Consider the following 17,812-nt stretch of genomic DNA (forward strand, 5'->3'; position numbering starts at 1 on the left):
CACTACAGGTCTGGCCAATACCAGGGAAAGGGCTAGTCTGGTCTCCTGCATCTACTCCTGATTTTGGCTTAGAAATAGAGGTACTATGATGTTCACATCTGCAGTCTGCGAAAAATGCCTTCTATAGATAGGAAAAGTAGTACAAGGTCATCCCTATGGCTGAAGAACCAGGGCTTCACAGATGTTCGCCTCTGGCAGGATCACGTCAGAGGGTAATTGATCTTGATCTGATCATTTTAGGCACACACCATTTGTTTCCCCCTAAACTTCTGCAAGATGTGATCACAACTTTATCATGGGGGCCAGACATTAAATAATTGGTTGGACAGAACTGATATGCATGAAGGGTATGTTCATACAGTGTGTATTGCATGGCCACCTGCTGGGGCAGACATGTTGACTGTAACACTAAGGTGTGCATATAGGCCTCTGCTCATGTAGGTGGTCTTCTGCCTGAGGTAGCTGCCATACCATGGAACGAAAAGCTATTTTTGGGAGACACTTTCTTTTACATCTAAATTAACAGATGTGATAAATAAGCTTAGAACATCCTACAGTGGAAAGACGACGAGTTACAGACCTTGTCAGGTGAGCCCACTGTTACCGCAGTCTATGTACACTGATACATAGAGGCTGAAGAAGCCAAATTATTAAAACAAAAATATTTTTAGGAAACCTTATTGCAAAAATGATTTTAGCAAAACATACATGCATGTAAGGTAAGAGAAAAAAAAAACCAAAAGTATCCATGTATAAATCAATTAGGCTTGGGCTATACTGAAACTTTGGCCGTGACACCACAATACTAAGAGAATATGGTCTTCTATGACCCCAAGGGTAGTGGACAAGCAAGTCGCCAATGATCTGTTGCAATGTGGCAGCAACACCTAGTAAATTTGGTTGTGCGATGGGGGTCGAGGCCAAAGTCGACAATTAGCCCCAGCCTTAATTTAGCAATCACGGATACCTTCTTTTCTCAATTCAAAGTACAGGACAACAACCACAAATATGTTTACTACAAAACATCAATCCATTCCTTATTAGATTATTATGCTGTTCCTCGTCAGGCAGCTATAGCTCTGTATTGCACTCACTAGGCACTTGACGTGATCGGACACAACTATGAGCAGACGTCGGTAATTAGAATCTGTGTCACATCTGCAATAACAGATCTGTTTGTTAGAAAGGCTCAGACAGCTTCACTTTATGCCCTGAACCTCATTCTATTCTGAAAATGTGCTATGTACAAGATCTGGATAACAATTATGTAAACTTTTGATAAAATAATCCTGAACAAGTCATGAATTGCCAGAGGCTGCCTGGGTGCCAATATCGGGACCAGCTTTTCTATGGCTCTAGTCACATCTTGGCATTGACCATGTTATAATAATTATTGATCACAAAAGATTCATTCTATTGACATGAACAGTCTTATGCATCACGCAGATGTGAAGAGCCACAGTGAATTCTGCATGTGGTTAGTTCACATTGCTTACCCAGGTTTACAGGAAGAAACTATACAAAAACATCAGAATAAAAAGTACATAGGTCCTTGCTTTATTCCTGTAGGAAATCTATGGTAGTAACAGATGTAAGGACGTAACTTGTCAGGTAAAAGACAAGAGCTGGTTGGGAGTGGGGAGCAGGGAAACATAAAAAGATGGTGGGTCATGGCGTCTGTCATGTGGTTATTCCTGTGGCTGGACTAGGCTTGGCTTGACTGGAATTGAACTCTTTGGCTTGTCTGGGCTGATAAATTACCATTTCTCAAAGAACATAAGGTTTAGTGAAAGTGCTGCCTTTACATCTGATCCAGGCTCCATCAGTCCAAGCCTTCCTGCTGCGTTATGTATAAACCAACCACAGAGCGTCTTTCCGTAGCGCTGGCCGAGAGATTCACCGTCTCTGCTTCCAACAACTGCCAAAAGCATAAGTGGCTTTGTGCTCAAAGTCATATTATCCAGCATCACCGCTAGAGTCTGATGTGAAGACCACTCAATGCTCTTCATCTTACATTCCCAGACCTTATGGGTTTAAACTTCCTTGCGTGTCTATGTCTGTCTCAGAAGAGCTGGAGTCCGAATCTATGTCCACAGTCTCGCGCCGGTGTTTTTCCCGCACTCTCTGATGGATAAGTTGTAGACGGCTGAGAAGAGACTGGTAGTCAAAGTGTCCTCGCTTTTCCCCAAATGGGTCCTATAAAAGGACAGCAAAATCTAAGATACCACAAATAAACCACAGTATCGAGGCAGTTTTAAAGTGTTTTTTCCTAGACGTACACATCCTTTTTCACACCTTTGACATGGAGTTTTTTTTTATTTAAATAGTGCCATACCTCTCTAGAGGTTGTATGCGATATTGCAGCTGGCCCTCATTAAAAGGGCCTTTATCAGTACAGAATGACCGATCAAACCAAGTACAAGCGCTCGTGCATTATGGCGGGACTAATCATTTATATACACAATTTCCCACCTGCTTGTTTTCCATCCATCTCCCTTCTCTGGCTCCATGAAGCCAAGAGGAGTCAATCAATGAAGAGGAGGGGCTGGAGATAGAGAAACTAGCAAGTGAGAAGGTAGATTTAAAATGATGCACGAGCACCTGTACTTTATTTGGTCATTCTGTGCTGACAGAGGCCCTTTAACTCCTTAACGACCCATGACAAGCTATGTACGTTGTGTCTCCGCCTTTGATGCAGGCTCACGCGCTGACCCCGCATCTTTCCCTGCACATGATGGTTGATTTAATTAGCCAACATGCCTCTAACAGCCATGGCTAGAGGGGTGCTCTGCCCATTGCTGTTAACCAGTTAAATACCGCTATCAATCTCTGATCTCACCAGCGGGGGGGTGCGCTGTTCTGACCCTCATCGGTACTTCCGCAATGTGACTGCGGGATGAAGATGTGTTGTCATGACAGCGAGGGATCAGATGATGACCCCTATATGTCTGTTATCACAATACTTCTGTGAAAACCAGCACGTGGCCGGCATTCATAGGAAACTAATTTCTTCTATATACAGCAATGCTGCGGCATTGCTGTATATAAAACAAGTGATCAGACTACTATTGCAGGTTCAAGTCATCTAAGGGGACTATCAAATACAGTACAAAGTAGAAAAAAAAGTTAAAAAAAAAAAATATGAAGAAAATCCCCACTTCACATGAATACTAGGCGACTCACCTGCATGCTTTGTCCCTGTAAGTGAAATCTATCCTTGCAAACCGCTTCATAGAAGTCATAGTATTCCAAGAAAGATTTTTCCATTACACTCCTACAAGGGAAGAAGAAAGGCTTTCACACAATACACTTCTGAAATATCTCCTTCTATAACATTAAGATGGCCATTACAGCTGACTTGGAAAATTATTTTAATACTGTAAGGGAGATACATGGCTATCCTGAGCCTCTGGGGTCACTGGTGAACTGGACGGATCAAACTTTATTAAGGTCATATTGGTCGATCCAAACAGAAGACATGATGAGCTGTCATCGCTTGTGCACAATGAAGACGCTGAAATGAACCAACAGTTGCACAAAGGCAAATAGATAATGAAGCACTGAACTTCCACATGGAGGAAGAAATCAGGGAAAACATTACATGCAGTTTTCTCCCATTACGAGTAGAATTCACATTTGGAACCACTGATCACTTTCCGGTTAACCCCTTCATCCCAGCCAATTTTCTGTATTTTTTTTTGCTCCCCTTATAGCCAGAGTCGTATCTTTTTTATTCTTCCGTCAATCTTGCCATATGAGGGCTTGTTTTTTTGCAGGACGACTTGTACTTTTAAATTAAACCATAAGTTTTACCATATAGTATACTGGAAAACGGCAAAAAAATTCCAAGTGAGGAGAAATTGCAAAACAAAAGTCTGATTGCATGATTGTGAGATATTTTATTCACTGTGTTCACTATATTGTAATACTGATGTGTGGGTGTGATGCCTCAAGTTGGTATGAGTTCATAGACACCAAACATCAATAGGTTTACTTTTATTTAAGAGGTTAAAAAAATGTAAAGCTTGTCCAAAAAAAGTGGCGCACTTTTTGCGCCATTTTCTGCGGCCCGTAGGGTTCTCATTTTTCAGGATTATGGCTCAGTGACAGCTTATTCTTTGCGTCTTGAGCTGACATTTTTAATGGTACCATTTTTGCGCAGATGCTACGTTTTGACCGCCTGTTATTGCATTTTGCGCAAAATTTGTGGCAACCAAAAAAAAAAATGTAATTTTGGCGTTTGGATTTTTTTTGCCGCTACGCCATTTACCAATCAGATTATTTGATTTTATATTTTAATTAATCGGGCATTTCTGAACACGGCAATACCAAATAATTGTATAATTTTTATTTTTTTAACCCTTTAATTTTCAACGGGGCGAAAGAGGGGCAATTTGAACTTTTAGGTATTTTATTTTTAAACTTTTCTACTTTATTTTACTAGTCTCCCTTGGGGTGTATAAGGATCAACAGTCTGATCGCTCATTTATATCACCAGAAACACTCACCTCTTGTGTCTGACAGCAGCCAGCCGAGTGAAACAGGAAGTGACTCATGCTAGCTACAGGAGTCATCAAATGACCCTATGCTACCATGACAACCATCGGCTCACAGTGATGACGTCAATGCAACGCCTATGGAGCCGGGTAAGTGAAGATTTACAGCAGCGGGGATTTAAATGGCTCTGTCACATTTAGCAACATGATTCTCCAGGTCAGTATGATTATGGTGATACCGAACTTTTTTTTTTTTTTTGCTTTGTTTTTTTTTTAAGATTTTAAAAGTACAGGAAAACAGTTTTACAAAAATTTGTGTATAGTAAAAAAATAAAAACATTTTTGGAGACCTATAATGTTTTTATTTTTCCCATCAATGGAGCTGTATGAGGGGACATTTTTTGCCTAGTGAGCTGAACTTCTATGTTACTACAATGGGATAAATACGTACAATATGATCACTTTTTAGTGCATTTTTTAGGAAAGTGTAGCAATTGAAAAGCCACAATACTGGCATTTTGATTTATTTTTTTATTTAGTGTTTACTGTTTAGGTTAAGTTTATATTTTTAATGAACTGACATTTATAGATGAGGCAATAGCAAATATACTTTTTTCTTGTTTTAATGGGGAAGAGAGATTCCTTTTTCATATTGATTTATTTATTTTTATTTTTTTACTTTAATTTTTTATTCCCTTTAATGGACTTCAACTCGCGATCGTTTGATTGCTTGTTCTATATACTGCAGCAGTGCTGTATTGCTGTGATATAGGGTATGTGCGCACGTTGCCTTTTACCTGCTTTTTCTTCTGCGCTGTTTAATGCCAAAATGGATGTGTTCTTCTATTCAAGCAAAGTCTATGGGAATTTGGGTTTCTTGTGCACACTATGTTGTTCAAAATGCTGCCTTTTTGTGGCAGAACTTTGGTCAAAAACTCAGCTTTGCAGTGCAAAACCCAAATGGCAAAAACAATTGACATGTTGCTTCTTTGAAAAGCTGAGTTTTTGACCAAAGTTCTGCCACAAAAAGGCAGCATTTTGAACAACATAGTGTGAACAAGAAACCCAAATTCCCATAGACTTTGCTTGAATAGAAGAACACATCCATTTTGGCATTAAACAGCGCAGAAGAAAAAGCAGCAAAAAAGCAGGTAAAAAGCAACGTGCGCACATACCCTTAGTCTATATGCATTCTGCTACAAAGCCTAGCCAAGGGCTGGGCTTCAAAAGACAAAGAAAGCAGCCATGAGGGTCTCCAACAGACCTCCAGCTGCCATGATGACCCATTGGGGCTCCCTGCAAACATGTGGAGAGGGCCCGATGGGAGCAGGTCCCATTTAAATGCTTTAATCAGTGGCATTTAAGTAGTTAAACTGCAACAACTGGAGAAAGCTCAAGTCGTTATATTTACAGGCAGATGTCAACTATGCAACACAGCCACCATTTTTTTTATATGATGTGAGCACAATACATGGGGACCTACCATAGGACATAATAGCATGTAGTATGCTAGAAAGGGGTTAAATATTCCTGCATAGCCAGGCCTTTGCATAACCTTTCCAAGAGCAGAATCAAATTAGTTCTTGGTAAAGGAAAACTGGGTAGAAAAATTGATTGCCAACTGTTAACCTAGTTCTGGCCTAGTTTTTCACAGCAGCAGATTTTGCTGGTTATGGAGTTATTGTATCCTAGCTGGGCAATATTTAACGGTCTATTAAATGTCAATAAAAAGAACTATACTGCAAATTGCATCTTTATATCATCATACTGTTTTAGAAAAGAAGAAAAAAAAAAAAAAAATCACATTAAATAAAGACCCTAAGCAAATTTAATTTCAGGTGCCACCAAAAATACATCTCATCCAGCAAAAAATCCCTCATGCAGCTCAATGAAGTAAAAATAAATATGTTGCACATACAGCACTTGATACATGACCTTTATTGCTCCGCCCTACAATAAGGTATTGCTGATAGTGTCAGCGGATTGATGTACTTTGCACTACAGTTTTCCAGGCTTCCCGGGAACACGATGACCCACCGTAAGGCCTCAGGACACTGGCACCTTCCCTCCAGCATTTCACATACTGCCACTCTTATGGTCTCATGACGGATGCACTCATTGTAGTTCTTGCTGTCTCCAGAATGTCGTTCCTGAGGTTAGGCAGAAAGAAAATATTATAGAAGAGTTTATAGCCTCAGTATCTAGAAACTGATCCAAGGGTTAATAATACCTGCTCAAATCCAGGCTCATTGTGATAGGGGTTCTCTGTCATTAGGGACTGGATAGAGATGAGCACTGAAGACAAGCTCTGAGCGGGACTCCATGCAGGTCCTGTCCAAGTACTGGTGGAAGAAAAGTGCAGCATTGGTACAGACACTCATCACAGGCCAATGAGCGGAGATATGTGAGACCTCTGGTTCTGGACGCTTTACTTATTCACTACTAGATCATGTACACCCCAGGGAATTGGAGGAAAGTCACAGTACAGTTACTCACAAGTATGTCCTTACCCAAGAATACTCAGACAGACTTTGCCGTTACGATAGAAATTGGGGTTAAACCTCACAGTATTGTTGCCAGTTGTCATCAGTTTAACTCTAGGGGGGTGAATGGGATAATCGGGGGGACAGCGGAACAAGAACAAGAAGAAGCCGCCTTCATAAGGTGTATCAAACGGACCTGTAATGAGTGCATGGATCTGCAAGACAAGAGGGGTTATACCATTACTAAGGATGAAGCAGAACGCTGATGTGATGGAGACAAGCCTAGAACTATCACCACCATCAATCTAGTGTCTAAGGGGAAGCCCTGCATCTCTGCTTTTTTTGGGGGGGAAGGGACCATGCTTTTTAACATTCAAACCCTCACATTTCCTCTAGAAAGAAGCATCATCAGGTGCGTAAAATATTTGAAGATAGAAAACCATAATTTTCTAACCTGAGGGCACCTGACTGCTGGGACCACCAGAGAGTCTTAGGGAAAAGGTGGCGCAGAGCTATGTAAGTGCCACAACTATTGCAGAGCGGGTCTCTGGGTCACCGGCTATGTAAGACACTACAGCACAGCCCTATTTACTCCAATAGGACGGTGCTGCTGTTACCTGCACAGCATGTGGAGCCACAGAGCAGACGTCCATTACTGGGGCCACAACACAGGGAACAATGTGTTTATAAGGAGCTGTAACCCCTCCAAATTGAAAATGACAAGCACAGAAGAGGCCATGTGTACCTTTGTCATGTCATGCGGATCCGGAACCACAAACATCCCAGGAGGAGGCTCTTTATAAATGGACATAATATCCCTGAGGGAGAATAGGAAGCAATATCAGAACACTGAATGACAAAATGCACAGACATTTTTTTTGCATATCCACAGAGAGCTTGCTCTGCTCTGTCCTTTAAGTGTTAGGACGGCTTTGCACACTACGACATCGCAGGTGCGATGTCGGTGGGGTCAAATCGAAAGTGACGCACATCCGGCGTCACTTGCGATGTCGTAGTGTGTAAATCCTAGATGATACGATGAACGAGCGCAAAAGCGTCGTTATCGTATCATCGCTGCAGCCTCCGACATTTCCATAATACCGGTGCAGCGACAGGTGCGATGTTGTTCCTCGCTCCTGCGGCAGCACACATCGCTGTGTATAACGCTGCAGGAGCGAGGAACTTCACCTTACCTGCCGCCGGCTGCAATGAGAAGGACGGAGGTGGGCGGGATGTTTACATCCTGCTCATCTCCGCCCCTCCGCTTCAATTGGCCGCCTGTCGTGTGACGTCGCTGTGACGCCGCACGACCCGCCCCCTTAGGAAGGAGGCGGGTCGCCGGCCAGAGGGACGTCGCACGGCAGGTATGTGCGTGTGAAACTGCCGTAGCGATAATAATCGCTACGGCAGCTTTCACTAGATATTGCACGTGCGACGGGGGCGGGACTATCGCTGCAGCATCGGTAACACATTGTTACCGATGTCGCAGCGTGCAAAGCCCGCCTTAGTCCCATCACTGCAATTTATCTTTCCAAAAGGATATGCGAGAAGTTGCTGATCGGTGGCGATCTGATGGCTTGGTCCCACACAGATCCCGAGAACAGGGCGCTAAAATGTCCCTTTGGAAATGAGAATTGTGTATGACACTGCTGGAGTGTGGTACTCTGAAATCTCAGCAGTACCATAGACAGCCTATGTAGCAGAGGTGAGTATGTGCAGCCACCGCACTACAGTCATCAGACATCCACCGACCAGCACCTTATCACCTGTCCTGAGAGCTTCTAATTATAAATGACCAGCCTTTAACTCCTCCTTACGTCTGCAATGGATATGACAATCTGTTCTTATAGAACGGTCAGAGACCAGCATTAATGAGATGACTGTCCCAGAAGGGATAACCCCACCTCAGAGATGTCTGTGGGACAGCTCTGGATATACTTTAGGCCTCTTTCACACACATTTTGCACGGTCCATGGTGTAGGTTCATGTGTGTGCGTGTGTGTGTTCAGCATGTGCTGTCCCTGTGCAATCCGTGTGACATCCGCATAGCACACTGACAGCATGAACTTCTACACTTACCTGTCCATGGTGCTGCTGTGTCCAGCACTGCTGCTGCTGCTTCCAGTCCTCGGTGCAGTGAATATGCAATGAGCATAATGAGCGGGGGTCGGAAGCAGCTGACAGCAGCGCTGGAGACAGTTGAGCAGGGCAGTAGAGTCTGTAAACCAAACCTTCGACTCCTCAATTTCTCTTGCACCGACTCCGACTCCTATATATATTGCTTATAGTTCGGTGAAAAATTTATTGTAATACATGAACATGTGTATGTGAACATCTGACATTTAATAATTTTTATGATACAATAATCAAGATATTTGGATAGAACATAAAATATATTTATTGGATACAACTTTAGAACACAAACTGTAATAAATTGTAAATATGTAATACACTGTAATATACAGTAGATTGCATATACGGTATATCTTGTGTGTGTATATATCTATATTATATATTACATATTGTATAACATTTACAATTTATTAGTTTTTTGTGTTCTAAAGTTGTATTCTAATAAATATATTTTATGTTCTATCTAAATATCTTGATTATTGTATCATAAAAATGATTAAATGTCTGATGTTCACATTGTACTACAATATATTTTTCACTTAAATATAAGCATTATACTAAATGTTATTATTTAGTAAAATATTCAGCACATTCTGCATTGCACTACTGTCACCAATTTATTATATATTTTAGGAGTCGGAGTCGGTGGATTTTATACCGACTCCGACTCCACCAAAATGAGCTCCGACTCCACAGCCCTGCAGTTGAGTATAGAAAATCATTTTATTTCACAGACATCTGGTCTTGTGGGGTACGTTTCACACTGATCACATCAGTGTGCGGTCCGTGTGACACCCGTGCTGCCAGAGAAAAACAGGACCCATCTACATGTGTAGCACATGAACATATGGTTGATGTGAAAACACGCACGTGTGCGCAGACCCATTGATTTTAATGGGTCTATAAGTGTCTGTCTCCAGTACGTGTGAGAAAAAGACCTCACATGTATCGAACACACGGACGTGTGAAGGGGGCCATAAATGGAGTCTGTCACCCAATCTAAGTATAACCTAAGCACAAAGCCATGCAGGGGATACAGCCCCTATGAAAATCCCACCTTTCATAGCCTAATCGCTTCCTGTGTTCAGCAAAAACTGAAGTTTAATCAAAGATGCTAATTAGAGTGATCGTTTAACCCTCTGGGTGTAATTAAGTAGCCCAGGGCACCGTACCACCCACTGGATTTGTGTGCCTCACCTCCATCACTAGTGATTGACAATGCTGGTTTGCCTGGAGCGAGCACTGTCTGCAGTGAAAGCACAAGCGAGTCACCGCTGTCAATCACCAATGATGGAGGTGGGGCATGCAAAACCAATGTGTGGTACGTGGCACTGGGCCTCGTGGCTAGAGGAGCTGACCCTTGGAAGTTTAGTTCAGCGGTTTCAGACAAACTTTAAATTAGGATCGGTTTGGGACCTGGACTTGACCTGAACATCAATGGAAGTCACTAATTGGGCAGTTCAGATCGCCACCCACATACAGCCAGCTATAAACAGATCACTTTCGGGGATGGGGTTTTTTTGGTGAACATTACATCTAATCATGCTGTTACCCCCAGTGTGCGACGTTCAACACTGCAGAGGCTCGCACTGGGCTGAGCACCGAGCGTACCCGAGCACAGCAATGCTCGCACAGTGGATTTCATACATACAGCGCCCGAACTCTGGTTTTTATGTAAAATCTGTGTTTGGTACGAACAGCAAACCTCGGGTTCTCTCGTCTCTACTCTTAGCCATATTACAGCTGCACTGAGAGCCATACTTGTCTGATTAAACTTCAGTTTCAATATAATGGAGGCAGCAATTATACCGCTAAAGGTGAGATTTTTATGAGGACTATATAGCCTACAAAACTATTTGCGTAGGTTATACTATCCGTTCGGGCTGACAGTCTCCCTCTAAATGTCTAACATTGGAAAACACCTTTAATACCAGCAGGGCAGAACATTTCCTGCAGTGTGCAGCAAACACAAAAGTACAGGAACATAACCAAAACCTCAATAAGGCCATGTTCAGACGGGTTTTTTGGCAGAAAAACCTGATCTCTTGGCAGTAAAGAAGCTGCATTTTTTTGCTGTGTTTTTGGTGTCATTTGTCTGCAGTTTATGTTTAAATAAAGTTAGTTTCATTCACCAAAAAACGCAGCTGCGTTTTTGTTTTTTTTCCCCCCACTCATAGCTTTCAATGGTGAAAAAAAGACTGAACATAGCCTAACAAGTGGGACTAAAAGGGGAATTCATCATTGTGAAGCAACTGGAGCCGGAGTCCAGGGAAGACGCACAATGGAGCTTTTAAAAACAGTCACTGAAGCAGCCGACATGGGTTTAAAGTAAGGGATCAATGGGTACAAAATATTAATACACTTCATTCAGCTGTAATTTGGTGTCCACTGGAGGCTAGATACCACGGACAGACCCCGATGACTTCTAAGGTGGTCGCCTGGGTTCTGTTCATTTAACAGGAAAACTAGTGTAAAGTGCATGGCAATCTGACATAGGCGGAGCGTTGCCCTGCGCTGGGGACTGAAGCAGGGAAAGCATTATACGCCATGTCCTACAGAATGCTGAAGTGCACAGGTTACACATCCATAGCAAGACACTCAGGGGACAGATCCCTTTATTTGCTGAGGAAATAAAAAAAAAACAACAACAACAAGGCAGAAGTCATGGTATAAATAGGTGAAACCTGGCAGAAATCTGCACCATCAGGATTTACTTTGAGAACTGACAGAAACCGTCCATGTAACGCTGCAGAAAGTGACGGTAGAGATGAGTGAACCTTAGGCACCAGGTTCAGAGTTCGAGTCAGTCACGAGTGCGGACCTCTCAAGCGAGCAGCGCTGTGTTTGGGTATGAGTGGTGTTTGAATGGCTCTCATTGAGGGTAAAATCAGCGTGATAAGATATAGTGTGCACGCAGCCCCCACCCCCCTCAAAAACAAAAATTGAAAAACCCCACCTACCCTGCTCCGGAAATGTTTTGCTTATGGGCCATTAGGAAAACACTTCCGGGGCAGGGTGTGCGTGCTTATGAAACCTCGAGCCTAAGGTTCGCTCATCTTTAGTGATGGGTAAGTGTGAGCCCAGTCTGCTCAGTGTATGCGAGTGACCAAAAGCCAGTAGTGTTACCTTGTGCTACATGCCATGTGGGGGGCGTGGTAGCCATCATTAAAAAGGAGAGCTGCAGTGATCAGTGGATAATAGGGGGCGGGGGGATGGCAGTCGTCATTAAAGAGAGTGATCAGTGGATAATGAGGGGGATGGCAGCTGTCATTAAGGCCTCTGCCACACTCACGTGAAATTCACGCACGTGCCGAGAGACACGTATTTTCCCTGCGTGTTGCGTGCAGGTAAGTACGTGTCTCTGGTACGTGCGTGACACGTGTGTTCTACGTGTGCTATCCGCGATAGCACACGTAGAATCGGTAATTATTATACTCACCTGGTCCTTCCTGCTGTCCGCGCTGCTGTCCGTGGTACTGATCCTCGGTCTCCAGCCCTCCCGTCTCCCCGCTGCTGCTGCTGCCAGGCAGTGAAGTGAATATTCTATGAGAATAATGAGCGGCGGTCGGCAGCAAGAGGCAGCAGCGGCAGAGACAGGAGGGCTGGAGAAGGTGAGTTAATGTTTTGTTTTTTTTTCAATGACATGTGTGTTTTCTCCGGCGCGTGTCACACGGGACCGCATCCACACTACACCCGTGTGGTGCGGGTGCGGGCCGTGTGACACCCGTGCTGCCGGTGAAAAAACGGACATGTCAGCGCTTTCAAAAACGCACACACGTACAAACGCACACGGACACACGTTCTGTGTGGTTTTACGTGTGTGTGCCTGCTACAATAGGGTAGCATTGGTTAAAGTGTCTCCGTGCCGCCGGTACGTGTAAAAAATGCCAAACACGTGCCGGAGGCACGGATGTGTGGCGCAGGCCTAAGGAAGAGAGCTGTAGTTAGCAGCAGATTATGGGGGGGGATGTCAGCAATCATTAATGAGGGGAGCTGCAGGGATCAGTGGATAATGATGATGGGGGTGGGGGGGTTGTCAGGTATCATTAATGAGGGGAGCTGCAGAGATCAGGGGATGATGGGGATGGTTGTTCCCAGAAGTCTCTGTAATAGAAGTCATTAGCAAGGTCATTTAATGAGGGGAGCTGCAGGGATCAGTGGATGATGATGGGGGGGATGTCAGATATCATTAATGAGGGGATTTGCAGAGATCAGCGGATGATGATGGGGGGAGGGGGTTGTCAGCTATCATTAATGAGGGGATCTGCAGGGATCAGTGGATGATAATGGGGGGGATGTCAGCTATCATTAATGAGGGGATCTGCAGGGATCAGTGGATGATGATGGGGGGGTTGTCAGATATCATTAATGAGGGGATTTGCAGAGATCAGCAGATGATGATGATGGGGGGAGGGGGTTGTCAGCTATCATTAATGAGGGGATCTGCAGGGATCAGTGGATGATGATGATGGGGGGGGGTTGTCAGATATCATTAATGAGGGGATCTGCAGTAATCAGTGGATGATGATGATGATGGGGGGGTTGTCAGATATCATTAATGAGGGGATCTGCAGGGATCAGTGGATGATGATGATGGGGGGGTTGTCAGATATCATTAATGAGGGGATCTGCAGGGATCAGTGGATGATGATGATGGGGGGGTTGTCAGATATCATTAATGAGGGGATTTGCAGAGATCAGCGGATGATGGGGATGGTTGTTCCCAGAAGCCTCTGTAATAGAAGTCATTAGTAAGGTCATTTCCAGCCCCGCCCACTATGGGGCGCCCCACACAGGCGGGTCACCCGGCTCTCACCGCTTGATCCGCAGCACACACTGCGCGGACGCCCTCTCGTTGTCCCAGTCAGCACTGGCTGTTGGGTCCCACACGGATGAAGTTGCCAGGTGCGAGGTCCCGGGGGGCTGAAGGCCGCTGAGGTGGGGGACCAACCCTCCTCCGACCGCCCCCTGGAGAATTATCGCCTCAGCCGCCGGACTCTCCGCCATTCCTCCTCACTCTCGCTTCCGGGACTCCGGAGCAGCGAGATGACGGGACAGAGAGACTTTCACTGTCATAGAAACGCCGACTAGACAATCTATTCACTTCCGCCGGAAGGTGAGCCATAGAGTCTGGAGAAACGGCTAGAGCGCCCCGTTACCTGCTAGAGGAGAGCAGGTGGTGACTTCCGGCGGAATCAGTGGCTTTGGAGGGGGATTTTTGTCGCCTCCTAGACGGTAAGTGGCCATCTTATTGGTTGCTATACTTTCAATATTTCGGCCTTTTTCACACCTGCAGACATAGCTGCTCAGAGAGGACACGTTATATTAATCTTCCATGTTTTTCATTAGTTCTGCGTAGATATTAGTGATGTCCATATCTGTATGGTAGAAGGAGCACAGATTGTGCCACAGACCCTGCTCTTCTGGGGTCCTCTGTTCCCTAGGCTCAGCCACCATTACACAAAACGCTGAATGAGTCCTGTTAACCCCTTCTTCTGCTGACACTTTTTAATTTCTTTATTTTTATTAAAGATAACCTTTGTCCTTTTCTGTGAGCAGGAACGTGTGAGGATTGTATAGGACGAGCTGCCTTTTAATAACGACGCCTTATCATTTCCTAAGAAACAGAAGCAAGTCTTTGGTGTTGGGATGGCAAAGATGGCTCATCCTTTCCAGCATTTGTTTGGGGGTATCCGCTGTCTGCAGACTCGCACTCCAAATTCTCTATCAGTGTGACATGGGGGTGCCCCGCTCTGGGGAGTGTGGGACCAGAAGATCACAACACCTTATTGTACACAGGTCTATATTTTTGTATTTGAGTGAATCTACTTTCCTTCAGTGCTGTAGGGGGTTAAGGACTCTTTCCTGACTGTCCTTTGTAGCCTTAATCTCAGGTGCAGCTCTTTTGTGACTACTCCCCTGCTCTATAAAAAGTCTTACCGTCTGATGCCAGTTATAGAATCTCATTCTTATGCTGACCACTTCTGGAAGACGCTGAGGAGTTGTGACTATTGCAGCTGTGGTGTTTAGCTGCATTGGAAGAGCTTGGAGTGTTTTTTTCTTTTTGTGTCTATCTTCCCTCTGTCTCCCTTACCACATGTTGTATTATAGCAGTGGTGAGACTAGTGCTCTTGCCGGCCTTCTGACTAGCCAGGGTAAGTTCAGGGCAAGTGATGGCTTAGACCTGTGACGTCTGTGGAGGGATAGACCGATATAGGGATGTTAGAGAGTGCAGGGATGAGCCACAGGTGAGTTGCAGGAGGTCTCCCCTCTCCCTATTGCCAGGTCTTTCCTTGTATACATTTCCCGTTGTTACATTTTGTGTTGTGCTGCATGTTGAGCGTCGGTATGCTCCGGTGTGACACAGTGTGTCTCTGGATAGGATAGGTCATTAATAAGAGATCCCTGGGGGCCCTACACCGAACACCCCCGCCAACGATCTGCAGTCTACTCCAGCAGCAGCATGTGATGGAGCTGTGGTTTTCTGCAGCAGTGCTTGAGCAGAAAGGACATCAAAATGTTTTTCCTGGAAAACTCCTGTAAACTTTTATATTTTGATGGGGGTTTTTATGTTTCCGTAAAAAAAATGTAACATTGTTATTTCTTTTAGTCCCACTAAAACCCTTGAACCTGGGTATTGCCCGGTCAGTATTCTATTCACCATTGGATGTAGCAGCACCTAATAGAAGAAGGTGACGGGAATGTGCTACTCAGTAGGGTGCGATACAAATTATCATGGAGGTCACAAATATATAGCTTATCCCTCCAATTGGGCCATCAATATTACAGAGAACCCCTCTAAATTGCTATTTGCTCTGTTTTCAGACCATGAAAACTTTTTTCCAATTCTTACTTAAGAATGTAACTGTCTGTTGTAATCCGTCTTTTCTAGTGAGCCATCTTATGTAATCTTCCTGAGTCGACATTAAGAAGGTCGGTGTTCACATTCTGGACCTTTATCCTTCCACAGCCTGGATGACATCTAGAGCTTTCTGCAGAGAAGATGGCCAGCAGCTCCGGGGAAGACCACAAGTCCCAAGCTCAGAGTATCGACCCTAATGTGGACAGTGATAAACCTGATGAGCACATGGATCATACGTATTCAGTGACCTGTAACCTCCGAGACAGTGATATCCCTTACTCTGCTCTCAGCCCAGACACCATTGAGCTTAGAAAGAAAATCCGACGCTTACATCGACGGGCGCAAAGGCAGAAGCATAAAATTAAATGCATGAAACAACTAATTAAACAGCTAAGGGCCTGCACGTAAAGGGCCCCATGTACAGATTAGTAAGATATTGTAGTGTTCAGTTTTCTGAACTTCTTGCTTGTAATCCCATTGGGGAACGCTACCCTCAGCCTCTTCATGCTCTGAGTGTTTACAGGGAAAAACAGATGACCATAAACTGCTCTGCTTATTAAAATAAAATAGGTTAATGTCCCTTTACATTGACATTTATATTGCAAGAGTGTGATTGATTATAGGCGTTTAAACTTTGTTATACCTTTTTACATTTAGGATTAAATATAATAGACATAGATTTTGGAATTATTTACTTATTGATCTTTGCCAGGGCCGTAACTCCAATAGGTGCAGGGGTTGCAATGGCACCCGGGCTCCAGAGCCTAAGGGGCCCAAAAAGTCAATTTGACCTATATGGAAAGAGCAATGCTAATAAAGATATGCGATAATTGGGAGTCCCATTGAAGCGTTTGCATTGGTGCCACTGAGCTTCAAGTTTCCCCACTGTTCTTTGCTGACCTTATTCTTTATAGATATGAGTGTTGGGATCAGTCAATGATGCTCACATTACTGTCGGGGATAGGTTTATACCCCATTGCCAGAATTGGTTCCTGTGAGGAACAAGCGTAAAGGTGCATTTACAGTGCAAGATTTTATATATTTATTTACACCGTCTTTTTCACCATAACACGCACCCTGGTTTTAGAGGAGGAAAATAAAATTTTAAGCAAAAAATGTGGTCATTACACTGTTATGGGGCGAGGATCTGCTGCTGACACTGTTATGGGGTAATGTCCCGAAATTCTCTACTAAGGTACCCCATCCTGGTAATGATCCTCCTGCCTTGTATACGATCCCCATCCTTGTATATATGTACCCCATCCTGCTTCTATATTGCCATCCTGGTATAGCCCTCATCCTGCTATATACTGCCATCCTGCTATATACCCTCATCATGCTATATACCCCCATCCTGTTATATACTGCCATGCTGGAATATGCCTCCATCCTGCTATATACTCCCATCCTGCTATATACCCCCATCCATCCTGCTATATGACCCTCTACATGTGGCACACAAAAAAAAATAAACGTTTATACTCCCCTTTCCTCGCTCCATGCAGCATCGCTCTTCCTCCCGTCTGTGCCAGCAGCAATGCTGCTGACCTGTGTGGAGCTGTCCACGTTTCTCTACAGCATCACTCGTCCTCCTGTCTACCTGTCAGCTGACCTGTGTGGAGACTAGCGGTGCGAACAGCGATGACGACATCGCTGTGCTCACCGCTCTCTACACAGATCAGCTGGCCGGCAGACAGGAGGAGATCGCGATGCTGCAGGCAACGGTGACGGGTGAGTATACTTATTCACTGCCCCCCTGCACTGATGATGATGATGATGATGCGCGGGGGGCAGTGAATACAGCTGCACATGATCACTCCAGGCTGCAGTTGCCAGGG

General features: G+C 44.3%; 1 protein-coding gene across 1 annotated transcript; it reads right to left on the bottom strand.

Annotated features, from left to right (window-relative positions):
* Positions 1-1,528: 1,528 nt before the first annotated feature.
* UBE2Z (ubiquitin conjugating enzyme E2 Z) lies at positions 1,529-14,221 on the bottom strand. The gene is made up of 7 exons (XM_075350037.1): positions 13,929-14,221; positions 7,725-7,797; positions 7,007-7,194; positions 6,727-6,838; positions 6,534-6,646; positions 3,184-3,274; positions 1,529-2,196 (listed from the first exon to the last, which is right to left on the bottom strand). Exons 1-7 carry the CDS (start codon positions 14,117-14,119, stop codon positions 2,026-2,028), a joined length of 939 nt encoding a protein of 312 aa, XP_075206152.1. The 5' UTR covers positions 14,120-14,221; the 3' UTR covers positions 1,529-2,025.
* Between the last annotated feature and the right edge of the window lie 3,591 nt (positions 14,222-17,812).

This window comes from Anomaloglossus baeobatrachus, chromosome 5 (genome assembly GCF_048569485.1).
Source record: "Anomaloglossus baeobatrachus isolate aAnoBae1 chromosome 5, aAnoBae1.hap1, whole genome shotgun sequence".
Lineage (NCBI taxonomy): Eukaryota > Metazoa > Chordata > Amphibia > Anura > Aromobatidae > Anomaloglossus > Anomaloglossus baeobatrachus.